The sequence below is a fragment of the Pseudorca crassidens genome, chromosome 21 (genome assembly GCF_039906515.1).
Source record: "Pseudorca crassidens isolate mPseCra1 chromosome 21, mPseCra1.hap1, whole genome shotgun sequence".
NCBI classification, from domain to species: Eukaryota; Metazoa; Chordata; class Mammalia; order Artiodactyla; family Delphinidae; genus Pseudorca; species Pseudorca crassidens.
In genome coordinates this window covers 27,568,166-27,585,745 of record NC_090316.1, presented here as the reverse complement: position 1 = coordinate 27,585,745, position 17,580 = coordinate 27,568,166, and the positions used below count along the sequence as shown (strand labels likewise).

The 17,580-nt window shown below is 53.7% G+C and overlaps 1 protein-coding gene across 4 annotated transcripts in view; it reads right to left on the bottom strand.

The window, feature by feature from the left end:
* Positions 1 to 1,652: 1,652 nt before the first annotated feature.
* The window catches only part of KBTBD11 (kelch repeat and BTB domain containing 11), a 25,782-nt gene continuing 9,854 nt past the window's right edge, over positions 1,653 to 17,580 (bottom strand). For all 4 annotated transcript variants that reach the window (XM_067721598.1, XM_067721596.1, XM_067721599.1 and 1 more), the window contains exon 2: positions 1,653 to 8,406. In XM_067721598.1, the coding sequence (XP_067577699.1) occupies positions 5,621 to 7,552 (1,932 nt within the window). In that variant the 5' untranslated portion in view covers positions 7,553 to 8,406 and the 3' untranslated portion in view covers positions 1,653 to 5,620. The remainder of the gene's footprint in view (positions 8,407 to 17,580) is intronic.

Below are 17,580 nucleotides of genomic sequence, written 5' to 3'. Positions count from 1 at the left end.
CCAGGGGGTACTCCTGATGTCTCTCTGCACCTCGCCGCACCCACCTCGCCCCAGGGCAGGCGGGGGAGCTGCGTGCTGGATTGGGGGCAGGCCCTGCCCCTCGCACTGGGCTCTCTCTTTGGGATCTCCCCCTGCAAGGCGCAGGCGTCCGTCTGGGCCGGGCGTTAGTTTACCAAGCTGACTGAGTGACAGCACGGAGAAGGCACTGGATGAAAAATGCCGTGCTACTCACAGGGCCCTGGAGATAAGAGGCGTGCGATTGGCCGGTTTTAGTGATTTTGCTGGGCTTTGGGCGACAGGGCTGCCCCGAGCTGCCCGGCCTGGGTGTTTCAGGCAGAGGAGGGTCACCTCCCCGGGGGCGGGGCAGGCGGAGGAGGCCGGGCCTGGCCGGGCTGTTGGCATAGGTCCCAGGCGGGCTCCTGGCTGGGCCCTTGGCTGGCGGGGGCGAAGGGGGGCCATCTCGCTGCAGCCAGGCGGGACCTGAGAGGTCAGAACACCACAGTAGATGGAAAATTTTTAGTGTGTACAATCCAGCGACTCCTGTGGACCTGCAGGCCCGGACCCCGTGGCCTGATTCCAGTGGCGTGTACCAGCCACTTGGTCAGTCAACCCAAATTCCACTTTCTCTCCCCTCCTGTGCTGCTAAGTGTCTGCTCGGCCGCTGAGCCTATTTCTCAGTTTATTCTGAACTTGGTGGGTAGGGCAGGAGAGCAGGAGACAATCCCCTCAGGCCCCCATTCTGTGCCCCTCTGGACGCCAGAGGGAGGAGGTGTTTTTCGGGAAATGGAGGGGGAGCGGCGGAACCCAGGGACGCGCTTCCAGCTTCACCCGATGCACTCATCGGCCCCCAACCCTCTGTGGGGCTTGGGCCGTGGGCTCCACAGTTGGGTTAGGCCTCGTTTCTTATTTTCTCTGTTGTGTGATGATTTGACCCGGGAGAGCCTCTCCTCCCAGGGCCCGGGATTCCTGAGAGGCGGCGAAGCACACGGGGCAGTCTCTCATCCATCCCCCGCCCCAGCCCTGCCAATCCTGCCCCTGCCGCCCCCAGCCCTGCCTCACACGAGCCAACATCTCCCCTGCCTGGCACCCGGGGCGGAGCAGGGGCCCCTGCCAGCCCTGGGGATCGTTCAGAGCAGCTGTGCCCAGCTGTTCACGGGAACCCTAAGAACAGCTCTCCCCTCGCCCCTGCGCTGCGTCCCCGACGAAGCCAGCTGTGCGCTGACCCCTCTCCGGGCTGTGAGCTGACCCCTCTCCGGGCTGTGAGTGTAATAACCTTGCCCCCGCCAGCCTGGCTCCTGCTTCTCCTGTGTCCACACCAACTCACCTAACCCACAACCAACATCGTGTCGTAGAGGACAGCCTCTCCAGGAAGCAGTGACGGGGGGCGGCCCACAGGCTGCTGGCCGAGGGGACAGGTGAGGAAAGGGGGGACCAAGGGGTTCATATGCACCTGATGAGTATGAAGAGACCCCCTGGCTTAGAACCGGAGCTGCACGGACCCTCCGGAGTCCCCAGACTCCACATTCAGACGGGGGACTCCAGCCCTGGGCCTCGCAGGTCGGGCCGGAATCTCCCAGCCCCGGGAGCACATTCCCAGGCAAGGACCCCCACCCAGGGCTCCGCTCCTAAGAAAAGACACAAGAACAGCTGCGCAGGTTTCAGGAGCGCTGGCATCGCCCAGTGATTTATTTCATCTCAGGATAAACAGACAGACGTACAAGGTTTTACGCAATTGGTACCCAGGACCTAGAAACTGAAGCATTGATCCATAAAGCATCAGCCGGCCTGAACTGTGTCTTCAAGACACCTGTTTGCCTTTAATACCCGGCCACACTGCAGCACTGCTTACAGCTTTCAAAAGCCTCAGAGGAGCTTTCATCTCGCATGAGAACACATCTAGGCCTTTAGTTCAATTCATCTCAAACCAATTCACCAAGCAGGTACGAAGTGCCCTGCCAGCTCCTGTGGTCCAGGCACCTTCCTGGAAGGGGGGAAAGTGTAGAGAACGTGGCCGCTGACATACGTTCAGACGCAACCAGAAGATGACACGTTCTCATCTTTAGCTCTTCTTATCTTCCCATGAATAATAATATTGCAGAGGAAAGGGAAAAATAAGGACACTGATATATTTTTTAAAAACACCAAAACAAAACATTTTGTAAGCTAGGAAAGCATCTACAATAAAACAGAACACAAGAGAGCGCTTCTGTTTACACATCGCCCCAGGAAGGCGTTACAACAGATTATGTCCTGAAACCATCTTAACTTCAGGAAAACACAAAGGACCTCAAAAACATTGCATCTCACTTCAAAATCTTTCACAGGAAGTTACCCAAGAGACCCACAGATCAAACAGCAGCTCCAGAATTACTGAAGGGACACCAGAAATTAACAGGAATCGAGCAGGTGATTCATTTTAAGGATTTGTAGCAAAACTGATACAAAGGGAGGAGTTTTAACTAAGTAGCAAAAGAACTTCCATTGTCTTCAAGGAAAGGAGATTGGTGCTGCCAGAGATTCAGAAATCGAGTCACCGAGTTCCAAATCCAGTCCCGTAAAGCTGCCAGAGGCCACGCCGGCCGGCACTGCGGCTGTTCCCCGAACCAAAGGTAAAAACAGAAAGGAAGTGAAGACGTCTTAACCCCGTTCCTTTGGATCCCAAATGAACCTTGATTAACAATACAAAAGTCATTGCTTGTGAGCTAACCAAAAGATCGAGCTTTCCCAAATTATAGCCTTCCCCTGCTCTTTCAAATATCTGGGAATGTCAGTGCGCCTGGGTTCCTTAATTTCATGTGAACTACGGATGGATGTCGTAAATGCACTAGCTTCGTTTGACTCAACGGATCGAAGAGCAGGAATATTTTTGCACCAACTGTTTCTCTAAATAGAGCTGCATACAGCCTTGGCACATCACGTTGAATGTGACATGATCCGTCCTCGGAACATCAGACCTGGAGGGAAGTCTCAGCCAGGCCTGCCCCTCCCCTAGCTGTCCTCCAAACCGAGGCTCTTACATGGGGTGGCTTTTCCGTTGGTGTAATCGGTGCACCACCCTCCTGGCCCTACACCCCAGGTACTGGCCTCCAAAAGCAAATTAAACTGGTCCTGTCAGCATGCCAGGTGCTCTGGTATCTGCTCTCAGTGATATTACTAGTAGAAGTGTGGTCTGCAAGGTTCTAAATCCTCTACCCATCCTTAGGCATCCTCGGGCATCTCATCCTGACAAATGCCTGGGACTCCGGGGCCAGCTCCCACAGAAAGTGATGCTACGTCTAGTCCAGGCATTTCTTCGTTCAATTAAAGGATGAAATAATATACAAACACTCCAGCTGGGCACGTTATCGTGTGGCTGTGCACACGTGACATCTAACAGGTCTCCCATCTTCTACGGGGAGAGTTTCCTTTGGAAGCCCACTTTCAGCGTTGATGTTTTGAAACGGTAAACATCAGAGGAATGATTTCTCAAGTAAAAATCACAGTGATAATATCTCATGAGTTTGATACGGAAGGAATGAAAATATAACTTGGTTCCATTTCATGTAAAAGTTTTACCGTAAATAATGAAAGTCTAGAGAAAAGTGTACTATCATATGAAATGCTCATGTCTTTAGAAGGACATTATTTATTTCAGATTTCAATTCTTTTCCTCCTGCCACGTCTCCAGTCTATTCCTACCAAAAGGCCAAAGAAGTCAGGCAACTTGAAGCCTGTTTTTCTTTCCTGAGACGATGGATCAAGTGGCCGAGCATCGTCTCAGGTCAGGGGCAGTGACGGGCAGGCACACACGTCACCAGGACACACCCGCTGAAACGGTAAATCCCGTGCTCTGGCGCAAGCATGATTCGAGCTATCATTCCTAAACAGCTTAACTCATCACTTGCATCACCACAGACTCTTTAAAAAGCATAACCTATGTCCCACATACCCACTGATTGGCACAGACAGAGGTAACCCCCCCATCACTGGATCCACGAGCAAATCATAGTAAGGTACACATAACTTCATCTACTTATGTGCCAATACCTTTCAATGTGTACTTTTCCTATTGTAATAAAAAAAAAAGTGGACTGGACTCAGAATGCAGATCACTTGGCCTCTATGAGCGTATACACTTTATCCTTAAACTTTTAATCAACAGTAAGCCCTGTGTGTACACACTTGGAAAGTAAAATGTTATAACAAATGAGGAAAGATCAACGGATTTGTTCTTCATCCTTGTGCCCTACCAAAGTACTGAATTTCATGTTACTTCTACTATGGTATTCTGGAATTCACAATTAGAAAAGTGTAGTTTACTTGCTAAACTACGTTATACACATATGTTATTTCCCCTTACGTTACTATGCTGTCACTCCGCCACAATTTCTTAGACTGACGCTTGTAAAAATGAATTTCCCTCATCAGGATGACAGAATTCATATTTAAAACATCAAAAGTAGTGGGTTCAACTGTGCCTGTATGTTATTCTTTAGAACTCTCAAAAAGAAAGGATTTTAACCTTCTTTTGCAGGGTGGGGGGGGATACTACTCTTTTTGAGCCCACTATGAAACATCAAAGCGGCTGGGCATACCTGGTGGGTACAAATGCTCCTTTTAATGCAGACAAGCACCACGGCCACTGTCAGCTTTTCCTACTGATGACATGCGCTTCGGAAAACATTCAGTCACCGAAGATTCAGAACTCAAATAAGAGCAACTCGTTACTACATCACTGAACATAATTATTAACATCTCTTAACTTGAAAATATTAAACCCATCTCAGTTAAGCGGTGAGAAGGACCTGCTCTTGAGGTGTGTGGGCCTTTGACCGTATCTGGGCCCCTGTGATGACAGAGCAGATACTTTCAGCTCTCACTGGACAGATCTTATTGGGAATCAAAGATTTCACCCTTAATACTCACTACATTTGGAATGGAGCCAACCGCAAGTTAACCGCATGTGGCAGGAACTTTTAAGCTAAGTTAGAAAGGGTTTAAAAGTTTTACTTATCAGTTATAATTTTAAACCTCAAGCCGAAAAAAGTATGACCTTCTTTCAGTCGTTCCACTAATATAGTTCACGTTGGCCTATTTTAGGATCTCAGCTCTGGGAGGTGGCCCCGAGGTCCCCTCTCATGGTGCAGGAAGCAACGGTACCGGGTACGCCACACAACTCAGGTCTGGCCTCCCGGCCACTCCGCGAGTGATACCGAGGACAGTACACCCCGGTACACTCCAGGCCTCACCCACTGCACCTGGAGGCTTCATCTCTCCTTCTGTTTCTTTCTCTCTCAGGTATTTTGTATCTTATTTGTAAGGTTATCTATCTGCACACATCCTACATCTTGCCATCGACCCCATTAAGCAAAGCAAAGCAAAGCAAAAGGAATGCAGACTAGGCAGCGGGCCTTAATACAGCATCGCAAAAGGGCTTCAAGGCCCCGCGACAAGCTTCTACCTTCTAAGCCTTTAAACGATCCCGTGGGCTGGGCGGGGCCCACCGGGGCCCACCCCCGACTCTCTCCCTCCCCGCCTCCACTCCCCTAGCCCCTTCCAGTTTCCCAGTTGGGGCCTCGGCCAACGGGGCGTCCCCTGGCCCAGGGCTGCCGAGGGACACGCCCGGGTGACCCGGCCCACCCTACGCGGCGCCCTCCTCGCCTCGGTCTGGCTTCTCCTCCGGCAGGTTGAGCACGAACGGGAAGAACAGGCCCCGGGCGTCCGCGGGGGCTCGGAGCGACTGGAGCTCGAAGCTGCCTTCGGGGCCCACGTCGCCGGCGCCGGGCTCGCCGTCCGGGGGCGGCACGAAGCGCCAGGTGCCCGCGCGGCTCACGCAGTAGATGGCGCCATCCAGCGCGGCGCAGCGGAAGGGCTGTAGGCCCGACGGCGCGCCCGGGGGCCGCAGGTGCGAGGCACAGCGGCTCCACTGCTTGGCCAGGCAGTGGTAGCGGAGCACGCTGAGCCCCCCCGCAGGCCCGGCCCCCGGCGCATCGCCGCGGCCCCCGCACAGGTCGAAGCGGTAGATGAAGCCGTCCAGGGCCACCATGTCGGCCGAGCGCTCGCGGCTGCTGCTGCACGGACACTCCTGCCACTCATCGCGCCGCGGGTCGTACTTGAGCAGGCGGTAGAAGAGCGAACCCCCGGACACGTAGATCTCGCCGTTGCAGGTGGTGGCCTCATGCGCCACGGCGAAGGCGCCCCGGGGCAGCGGGGCCACGGCGGCCCAGCGGTCAGCGCGCGGGTCGTAGCGCTCCACGCTGAGCAGGCACTCGCCGCCCACGGCGTACAGGTGGCCATCCAGGGCCAGCAGCTGCAGCTGCGAGCGCGCCTGGCGCAGCGGCCGCACGGTGCTCCAGCGGTCGGTGGCCGGGTTGTAGCAGAAGACCCGGTCCGAGGGCCGCGCGCGGCCGTCGGGGCCCGCGGGCCCCACGCCGCCGGCCACGAAGAGGTAGTTGTAGAGCACGCACAGGCCGCAGCCCCGAGCCGGCGCGCCCTCGGGTAGCCGCGTCAGCTCGCGCCACTCGCCCGCCGCCTCGTGGAAGCAGTAGACGGCGGCGTCGCCTCGGCCCTCCGCGTCCCCCGACGGGCTCTGCGGCCGGCTGCCCGCGCGCTCCCCGGCCGGGCCGAGCGCGGCAGCCAGAAGACGGGCGCGGCCGGCGCGCAGGCGGCGGCGCAGCAGCAGGTCGCGCTCGGCGCCCGACAGGCGCCCGAAGACGGTGGGCTCGCGCAGCACCTCTAGGTAGTGGTCGCTCATGAAGCGGTAGGCGGCCTCGCGCAGCTCGGCTAGCCGCTGCCGCTTGGCCGCGCTCAGCACCTCGAAGCAGTTGGCCAAGCTCAGCTGCGGCGCCACGGCGTCAGTGGCGCGCTGCGCGGCGCAGGGCAGCTGTAGGCGGCGCGCGCCGGCCACCACGTCGGCCACGTTGTCTGGCCGCACGCCCGCCATGCGCCCGCTGTACGCGTAGGCCAGCAGCAGCCGCAGCGCCGCCCAGCCCACGCCCTGCACCCGCAGCACGTCCCGCGACGCGCGCGCACGGAAGTAGTCGCTGCGCGCCGCCAGCACCGCCTTGTGAGCCCGCAGCCGGCGGCCAGACACCTCGATGAGCAGGTCGGGCTCCCCGTGCTCCGGCCCGACGCCGGGGGGCACAGGCGCGGGGTCCCCGGCCTCTTCCGGGGACGTGGGCTCCTCGGCCGGCGGGCACTCCCCGGGGGACGCGGGATCTTCCGGGGACGCGGACTCTTCTGGGGACGTGCGCTCCTCGGGGGACACGGGATCCTCAGGGGACGCGCGCCCTTCCGGGGACGCGGCGCCAGCGCTGCCGACTTCCCACTGCCTCTGCACCACCCGCCGGCCGCGGCGACAAGAGGGCGGGGAATCGTCCCCGGAGCTGAAGCACAGGGACGCGCTGAGACTGCAGGGTGTCTGCGCCGGGGACGCAGCGCCCTCCCCCCCCGCCGCGTCCGGCGGCTGCAGGCCGCCCTCTCCCGGAGCCTCGGGAGCGCCGCCCCGGCCCCCGGCCTGGCCGCACGCTCCGTCCCCCGGGTAGAGGACGCAGGGGGCCACCGGGCTCTCCATGCGAGCGCTCGCTCCGGCTGCAGTCCCCGCTCAGCAGCCCGGCATGACTTGGCCCGGATTCGGGCTGCCCAAGGTCGATGGCTCCTCCGGGGCTCCTGGCTTCACACGCTTTTGCTGGCGCGCGATCAGATTTCACTTGTGTCCACACTGGTTTTCAATCGCACGCAGCTCCCCTCGCGCCCGCCCGCTCTCCTCTCCGGCGAAAGGGGTGTGTCGACTCGAGCGCGCTCCCGGCTGAACTTGTGAACCTGGCAAGGTTCCCGCCCGGCGGCCGTCTGCAGGGGTCTTTGTGGCTCGGTCTCCGCACCGCGTGGTGATGATCAGTCCACGGACAGGACCGCCCTGCAGCCGCAGCCGCGGCTCTGTCTGTAGCTCCTGCTCTGCGGAACTGAGCTGTCAGGTGCTCCTAAGGAACTGGGCCTGCCCTTTCTTCCTGAGTCAGTGTTTATCCCTCCACATTCCATCACATCTCTGTCTCTGAGGACCAACGAATCAGAGACGGGCTGCAGTCCACACTTCAGAACACTGACTTTACTGCTGTTTCACAGGGAGCCGCCCCAGGGAGCTTGTTTTTTGTGCGTGACTCCCACGTGCGATTAAGGCTTATGGATGGTCAGCCGGACAATATCTGTGTGTGTCCTGGCCTCGGCAGCGCTCCTGATGGGCCTGCCTCAACAATGTTCACCTGGAAGCGGGGAGGGCATGATTCAGTCGCCAGGTGGGTGTTAGGAAGACACAGTTACTGCACACACTAGACCGGCTTTCCTCCTTCATCCATCGGGAGCCTTCCTCTGCGACTTCCTTTGTTGGAATATCAGGTGTTTCCATGTCATGTCACCACGCTCTTTGTGTTCCTGTTTATAGGAGAAAGAGACAGAATGTTGGAATTCGCATTTTTCCATAGGGCTACCTTGTGTCAGTGGCAGCTACCCCATTTCCCTCCACAATTTTCAGGTTATAGGATTCAGATAGGGTGGGAATGGGGATTGTGACTTTTCAGTGCTGGAAAGTTTGGTGACTAAAACATATGGGATTATTTAGATATTAAAACCCGTTCCTCCCCTGATTTTTGAGGTCTATAAAGAAGAGCCCAATTCAGCCATGAGCCTTAAGCACATTGGGTTGAACCGTACGAAATTGCTGGGTTTTGTGTGTCAATACAACGGCAGTCAAATATCAACCACTTCCTCATTTCGACCTAATGAGATGTGTATGTATAATTGAGAACTTTCAGTGAGAAAGCATGGCCCGCCTGTGAAACCTCAGTTTTATTGCGGGACAGTTTTCCTGAAATCTTTTCCAGCCAACTATCTCAAATTCATTTACAACAAATATTTGGAGAAAGGTGCTGAGGACCCTTCTCTGGAGTTGGCCTCGGAGGCTCCGACTCTGGAATCTATTTGAACGGCTCACTCCTGGCTTTGTAGCTCTGAAAAACCTCAGAGAAGCAACCCTCCAAAGAGCACACGTGCAGCAAAAGAAAAGCCAAAGCAAAACGAAACAAAACCAAAACAAAAAACAAAAGCCACAGAACTACTTGGAAGGCAGATGTGAGCACCTGCAGATGAACTATAAAAAAATAATAAATTATCTCTCCTAATTGGCAAAACCTTCACTGAGACTCCCCAGCCTAGAAGGGGGGTCTTAGCACAAGGGGAGGGGCAAACTGGGCTCTGGTTTTCCTAAGAAGAGGCCATGGACGAGAGAAACGGACCAAATACATACAGCTCAGATGCGTCATCATTATAGGGTATGTTCACCTCGCAAATGGGATAAAGGGATACTTAACCACCTACCCTCAACCTCTTCTGATTTTCTACTAATTGTACTTAATACCGTTGCCTGATCCCTATAAATGCTCAGGGTTGAGAGAATGGGTGTGTGTAAAAATATATGCTTGCCTGCTCTTTTTGCTACTGTGTTACGAAAAAGACTTTCCCATTATTCTCAGAAATGCAAGTGTCTTAGAGGTGGAGATTCAAGACATTCAATTCTGTCTCTCCCTTCCTCCCCGCCTCTCTCTCTGTCTCTCTTCCCCTCCCTCTCTCTTTCTCTCTTTGTTTTACAGAAATCTTTAACAGTAACCTTTGGGGCATATTCACCGGGTGCAGGGCACTGTCTAGGACATGTGGAAAGGCAGCATGGAGACAGTCGGGATGAGCTGAAACTCTGACCACGGGCATGTGGGTCACGGAGGTGCCACGTGTTTACTCAGCTGTGCCCCAGCCCGTGATGCTGCTGGGGAGGTCCTGCGTCCACTGAGATGGAAATGCACTCTGGCCCACAGCGACCGGAATGTGATGACAAACTGGAAACCTGCACAGATTTTATAAGCAAAGCCTCTGGCCTCTTCCCAAACGCCAGAGGTGCTGTCTTAGTCAGCTGAGTCATTCAAGGGAAAGTCAGATAAAAAGGAAGACATATACATATCTTTCCCCAATATACATATAAACGTCAATGTCTGAAATAAAATCAGAGAACTGGCTCTCTTATTTGCTTCATTCTTTTCACACTTTCTCTGTATGGTGTAGAAGACCTTGGACCTCAGAAAACTAACTACTTTTTTTTTTCTTTTCTTGGCCAGGAGAAGGGTGTCAGCACTTCCTGGTTCTTTCTCTGGCTTGACTCTCATCGGGACGTGCAGAAGCCCAACCTCTGAGAGTTCTCTTCGTGGAAGTCATCACAGACTCAAAAGAAAGGCAGGGAATAGGACACACTGAAAAACCTAAGTTTGCAATTCTTAGGTTTTCAAAGCTGTACAGAATCCGTTTAAAGCCTGAAAGAATCAGGCTAAGTAGACATTTTGTCGTAGCCACAAGAAGAAGGAGCTGCATGTCCACAATGACACAAATATGACCCAGGTGGTCAGTGGTCCAAGCAGGCACGTCCTTGCCAGCTCCCTGTGCGCCCCTGGCATGGATCACAGACCAGGCTGGCAGAGCCGGGGGTGGTCCGAGACCTGAGCACAGCCATGTAATCCCATCCAAAGTGTGACAGCTGCTCACCCACTCAGCTGGCTCTCTGCCCCGTGACCAGGTCAGGAGTCCCTGTTCACCCCCCCAGCCAAGGTGATGCCGAACACCTGAGTGTTGTCAGGTGAGACAGAAGACCGTCTGTCACTGCGACGCAGGCAGCAGTGATGCTGGATCCCAAGAGCTGGGAGGCCACCCAGCAGGTCCACTTTCTGAAGGAAGCTTCTGCAGCATGACAGGTCCCGGCCCCCGCCCACCTGGCAGGGTAGAGGGTCAGCTTCCACAGAAGAAATGAGGAAATTAAGCAGAGGGGCCACTTCCTTTTTCAAACGATGTTAAAGAAAGTCAGCATTCGGAGCTATATCTTTTTTCCCCAGCGTGGCCCATTACTGTGATTTGGGCTTAAAATGGATGGGAAGAAGCCAGCCCATCTTGTGTATGTCCTCTGAGCACTGCAAGCCTGCCAAGACACTTAGGGTCAGATTGGAGGTCCGGGATTTGCAAGGGGACGTCCCCCCATGTTGCAGTTGGCTCCAGCATCAGAGTCCCCCTAAGGGGCTCCTGGAGGACTCTGTGCCAGCACCCACCCTGGTGACGGCAAAATAACTGCAACTCCCTGCCCGACTGAGGCATCGGGAAGGATTTCTTCCCTGAGCACTGCTTCTGGGGTCTGTTACAGTCAGATGAACGGCAGCACCTTCGCCCCATGTAGCGACGGGAGGGGATCTGTCGGTGGAGGTGTGGGGTGTGGTAACAGGCTCCCTCCTGACTGTAGTGAGAAAATATTTTAACAGGAACAAGTCTGCTTTAAATATAACTTAGGTAGCATTTCTCCCTGAAGGCTATACATTTCTTCTCCACATTGTAAATATCTAAACAGAATTTTTTAGTCTCTCCGTGAATTTCTTCACTCTCAATTTGATTTTTTTAAATAAATTTATTTATTTTTATTTGTTTATTTTTGGCTGCACTGGGTCTCCATTGCTGTGCGCGGGCTTTCTCTAGTTGCGGCGAGCGGGGGACTACTCTTCATTGTGATGTGCAGGCTTCTCATTGTGGTGGCTTCTCTTGTTGTGGAGCACGGGCTCTAGTAGTTGTGGCACGTGGGCTCAGTAGTTGTGGCGCACAGACTTAGTTGCTCCGCGGCATGTGGGATCTTCCCAGACCAGGGCTCGAACCCGTGTCCCCTGCATCGGCAGGCGGATTCTTAACCACTGCGCCACCAGGGAAGCCCAATATGAATTTCTTAAAGAAGATTGTCTATGATTTCCCAAATGTGGACATTATTTTTGTGCTTAAGGTGGATATCAGGTTATTTAAAATTAAATATGCTTCATTAGAATAATATAGGTTGCTAAAGAGACTCTCCGTTTCAAATAATTAGTCAGTTTTTTAAAATATTAATGAACAGACTTAGGAAGTTTATCTAAATGTCTGTAGCACCTATTGTTGTAGCCGATTCCTCCTCGGTGTTCTTCAAGTCACGCCCGACACGTATCTCATCCATGTGTCCAGCCACACGCCTGTGACAGCAGAGTCCTTGAACCACCACTTGTGCCCTGCCCGCCGCCTGCTTCCCACACACCAGCATGACCCTGTTCACATAGTGAACAGCCAATAACTCCTGGGGTTACTTCACAAAGAAAACCACAAACAGAAGAAACATCATCGAATCTTAGAAACTTGCAGGGAATGTCAGGATACCTGTTTGATCATAGAATGTGTTGATTCCCTTCAGCTGTTCCTACAGATATTGCTGGTTCCTTCTTCCTTGGGCCCAATTAAAATGAGGTGGCGGTTCTGGGTGCGCAGGGATGCAGGTGGGTGGGAGCGGATGCCTCGGTGGGGGTGGGGAGGGCAGCCAGTGACCTTCACCCCAGCCCTGATTCCCACGTTCTCTGCACTCGTCACAGTGCGTGGTCTGGCCCTAGCAAGGCCATCATAGCGGCGTGCCTGGAACACGGAGTCCAACGCTGCCACAAGGCAGCATCATTCACAAAATAGGTTTTCATTCCTCAGTCGTCCTGGGAGCTTGGCCGTTTGGCTGCTAAAAGCCGGGTGCCGCGTGGTCTTGGGAGACGCGGAGGGCGCAGGGCCCAGGTCCCTGTGTGCAAGGTTCTGTACACGCTTCGGCCGAGGAGACACCCACCACCTGGATGAGAGGACCCCCCAAGCCGGGTGTAGGCCGTTTGTTCCGTGAGGTTTGGGGATGGGCGGGGCTGGTGAGCAGCCTGGTGTGTTGAATAATTAAGAGGGGAAGTGACGTCCTTCCGCAGGTCTGGTGACGTTAATCAGAGTCTATTCTGCCAGGTTACAACCTATCATTTTTAATCTGCTCTTCATGAAGGACATTTCTAAGACTCAATGGGCTGTAACGTAACCTGAATGCACGAGTAATCATGAAACACCTCACACCTATTCTATTTTACAGGGACTGCTGTCACGTGTGTTACATCACTGGGACATACGCGACCCTCGCAAGCCACCCTTCTGTGGGGTCGTAGTTTTTAGCCCCAAAGAGGAAATGAGATGTGAACCGATGTCACCATACAATGAATCAGCCCCGCACTTAGTAGGTGGCAGAGCCAGACGCGGACCCGCTGTCCAGCCTCAGCGCCCATGCCACCAAGCACTGGGCCCAATGCTCTGCGCCCTTCTGTCTGTTAACAGTTCTGAGCGTGAAGCACTCGACTTTGCAGCACGTGCGCTGGGCTGGTGGACGCCTACGAGACACTCCCATGTCTGGTCCCCTGCCCAGCGCATCCTGGGAGCAGAATTCTGGTGACTCAGGACGCCCCCAGCTCTGACAGTAAAGCAGATAGAGACACAGGGCAGGTCGTGGCGGGGATGGGCTCCTGCCGGCGCTGTCTGCGTGGGCCTGATTTAGGGGGTAACGGCGGCTGAATCTTCCAGCAGGGCTTCACTGGAGGAAGTAAAATTAGAGAATTTCCTAAAGAGAAGCTTTTACGTAATAGCTATTCTCAAAGTCCCAACTCCTTAGGCTGGTAAATGAGGCATTGAGCCATCTGTTCCCAAGCCTCCGCCACCCTCATCTCTCCCTCCTCTGCCCAGGAGTCCTCTCCATCCTTCACACAAGCACAGAACTGCTGCCGCGCCCCGGTAAAGCCTGCGTGGGTGTGTCTGTGCACGTAAACCCCATGCAGGTGTGTCTGTGTGTAAACCCTACACAGGTGTATCTGTGTGTACAAACCCTAAAGAGGTGTATCTGTGTGTAAAAACCCTACACAGGTGTATCTGTGTGTACACCCCATGCAGGTGTACCTGTGCGCATAACCCCTACACAGGTGTATCTGTGCGCGTAACCCCTACACAGGTGTATCTGTGCACGTAACCCCCATGTAGGTACATCTGCATATGCGTTCCCACCTCAGGGTCTCTGCCCGCACAGTCCCTGCCACCCAGAGCCACCTCTCCTCCTTTGAGCCAGAATTCTTGCTCATTCCCAGGCCCCCGGGGACCTGCTGTCACAGACACTACCTTCCTCACTTCCCAGGTCAGCAACTGTGCGGTCCACGTTTGCACAGAATGTTGTATTTCAACACCTCATGTGCACGTGTGTCATCCTTCTCCATGAGAATGTGGATTCATGACAGGGAGGTGCATTAATCGTTCTACCCTTGGCACAGGGCTGGGCTCTGCCAGGGCCCCCAGAAAAGGCTTGATGGATGGTGAGTGAATAAATGTTAACCAGAGAACCTAGAAAAAACAGCTCTGAAAACATTCAGATAAAAATCCCTATTATAGCAAGTTCTTGCACTACGTACAATGTATGTATGTATGTATTTATGCCTTACCAGTGAAACATGATACAGAGCTCACAAAGAAAAGGTCTTCAAAAGGGACTGGTGTTTGTGGACGTTGGATCAGAGACAGGTTCTTACTGTCTTCTATCTAGCTGTGCCCAGTTTCTATATTTCCTGAAACGAATATACACTGGCTCCACAGTCATAAAGGGTAGTGGGATTAAGTCACAGGGTTGCTCCAGCCCAGCCCACGCCCCACCTTCCCAGCACCTGGTCCCGAGAGCACGGCCCCAGGCCAGGTCCTCCCACTGAAGGGTGATGCAGGAGAAAGGCTTCGACCAGGTGGGTGGGTCAGGGAGCTGAAATCAAGGGAAAGCTTGTCCTCGGGAGAAGAAAGTGAAGCCAACACAGAGCAAAACCTAGAAAGAGAGGAGACAGTGCCCTGGGCGAGTCACCCCCAGCCAGGGCTTGTGATGCCTGCGAGCTAATAAGTCTGTTTCTGGCTTCAGCGAACATGAGTGGGATTCGTGTCCCTGGAAACTGGAATAACTCTGACTGTAAACAAGAAGCCACCTTGCTGGGTCTCCGCGGGGTTTAGACGGACGTCTGTAAAGAGCTTCGCCCCGCACAGGCCCCAGCTCCTGGTAACCACGCACCATGAGGTGCCGACCCGGACAACGCCGGTCCCGGCTCACGGAAAAGCCCCACCAGGACGGAGCGCACAGCCCTGCAGCCTGTACCCAGAGCAGCTCCCAGCCCTCGCGGCAATTTTCCATTTTGTCCTCACGTTCCACATGTGAGGACGGGTAGAGGAATTGCCATGATCTTGATTCCAGACACGAGAAAATGCTGGAGGCCCGGAAACACTACGTTACTCGTCTCAAAAGACCAAACGAAGTTAGCAGCAGCCCAAAACCAGAGAGCACTTTTCCCCTCTTTCCCCGTCTCTGGGGCATTTTACGTGAGGCCTCAGAAAAGATGCCTGTGGCTTGCACCCGTTCACTAAGTCGGCGGCCACGTGGGTTCACAGGCCCCACTTCCCACTGCTCGGGAGTTTCAGAAGTTTGGTGGCAACTGTGAGTGTCTCTGTGCCCTTAGCCATTACCCAGGACAAGCCGTCTGGGGGAAGATGAAGCCCAGGGCAGAGAGATGAAATTGACCTTAATCCAGCGGGACAACTGGGTAGTGAAAATCTGCTGAAGAGCTTCACTCTTCTCCTTCCTTCAACAGATCATGGGTCTTTATTGTTAATTCAAGAGATGCAAGCAGCGTTAGAGCTTCACGACTCACAAGACAGCCCTTCGCTGGTGATGTAGTAACGCACCTGAAGTCACCACGCTTTAAAGCAGGGGGGCGTGGGGGCATCGCTGCCGCGCTCAGGGAAGCGTGTGTCTTCAGCTGCCACCTAACGTGACATCACACAGACGGGCCCCACCTCAGTCCCGGCTATGACACAGCCCTGTGCTCCCTGAAGCCAAGACCCTGAAGAACTGAAAGGAAAATGGATGAGGGTAAACCTGTGCATTCACTCAAAAGGGGGGCTCCAAGTTACTTGAGTGCAAATTGTGCCCTAGGTTCCGGACGTGCCATCAGGGAGCAAACCCCGAATATTCTGCAAGAGAAGCATCTGCCTTTGCTTGTGGCTCGAGGTGCCGGAGTTGTTGACAAGCGCAGGGTGTGAACACTGAGATCACACACAGAATCACAGAGACTCTGCAAAGAGGCACCTGGATTGCAATCCTCCCTGGAAACCTCTAGCTCTGAGACCCAATTCTGAGCAATATTTGGGCAACCTTAACTCTTTTAAAATAAGTCTATTGTGCGAGTCCCCTGAAGTGAGAGGTGAACGTCCCAGCAGTGATGCAAAGCTGGAGCCAGAAGTGAGACTGCCTGGGTCAAACCAACCCACACTTTCCCCAAGTCTTCAATCTGTTCAAGTCCCACCAACGCTGAGAAATAATTAACAATATGCAGTCATTTGCTCATTCACTGAGTGGATGTATGCTGAACACCTACAGTGTTCCAGGAGGTGCCCTGGGTCCTAGGAAGTAGCAGGAACCAAGCAGACTTGGCCGAGGCCCCAGGGAGCTCCCAGCGCAGGGAAGACGACGAACATAAGCCACTACGACACGAATTCTAGAGGAAGTAAAACCACGGCAGGAAACGTAAACAAGGATCCGGGAAGTAGTGATGGACAGACCTGATTTCTACTTGGGATCAGGTAAGACTCCTCTGAGAGCAAGAGGGAGACACACACAGGTCGGGTGGAAGAGAGAACAGACACCTGGCAGTGGAAACAAGCTTGACCAGTTCCAGAAGCTGAACAGGCTGGGTGCAGCCAGGAGCCCCAGGGTCAGGGGACTGGGCCCCTCCGTGGCGCCCTGGCATCTTAATGACAAACGGGAATCCTCTGATGGCTTCAAAGAAGTGAATATGATCACTCTTGTGTTTTAGAAAGAGCGCTCTGTGTCCTTTTGTACAAAAAGACCGATTGGACTACTTTTAGACTGATTTTCTATCACTGCCCAAACCACCACACACATTAAGATGAACTAAATCTACATGTATCAATGTGCATAAATTTCAGAAACATAATTTTGAATTTTTCAAGGTCTGCCATTTGCAGAAAGATACAGTATAATTTACATACATTTAAACGTGAAAAAATACTATATGTCATTCGTGGAAGTGTGGAAAGGACAGGTGTGAATTCCGGTGCAGTGGTTACTTCTGAGCAGGAAGGGAAGGGAGGGCTGTCCACCTGCTCTGTATCACTTGGCTTCCTGAAGATTCAAAGCATAAACTGCAAGACGAGAATGTGTATTGTCTCACGGGAATACATGAATATTTTTATTGCATTGTTTACAGTGTTTGAGTATTTTATAATTTACCACTTAAAAATGTTTTTCCAGGGCTTCCCTGGTGGCGCAGTGGTTGAGAGTCCGCCTGCTGATGCAGGGGACACAGGTTCATGCCCCGGTCCGGGAGGATCCCACATGCCGCGGAGCGGCTGGGCCTGTGAGCCATGGCCGCCGAGCCTGCGCGTCTGGAGCCTGTGCTCCGCAACAGGAGAGGCCACAGCAGTGAGAGGCCCGCGTACCGCAAAAAAAAAAAAAAAAAGTTATTCCATATGTTTAATCAGTACTTATCAATTAAATAGTCAATCTGGCCTGCTACTGACCCTCATGGAAGCCACACGATCTGTAGCACAGTTAAGTGAAGTCATTCACTAGGTAAGAAGATCCCTAAGTCACTGTATTCTTAGTGCTGGAGTAGGTATTCCTATGTTTAA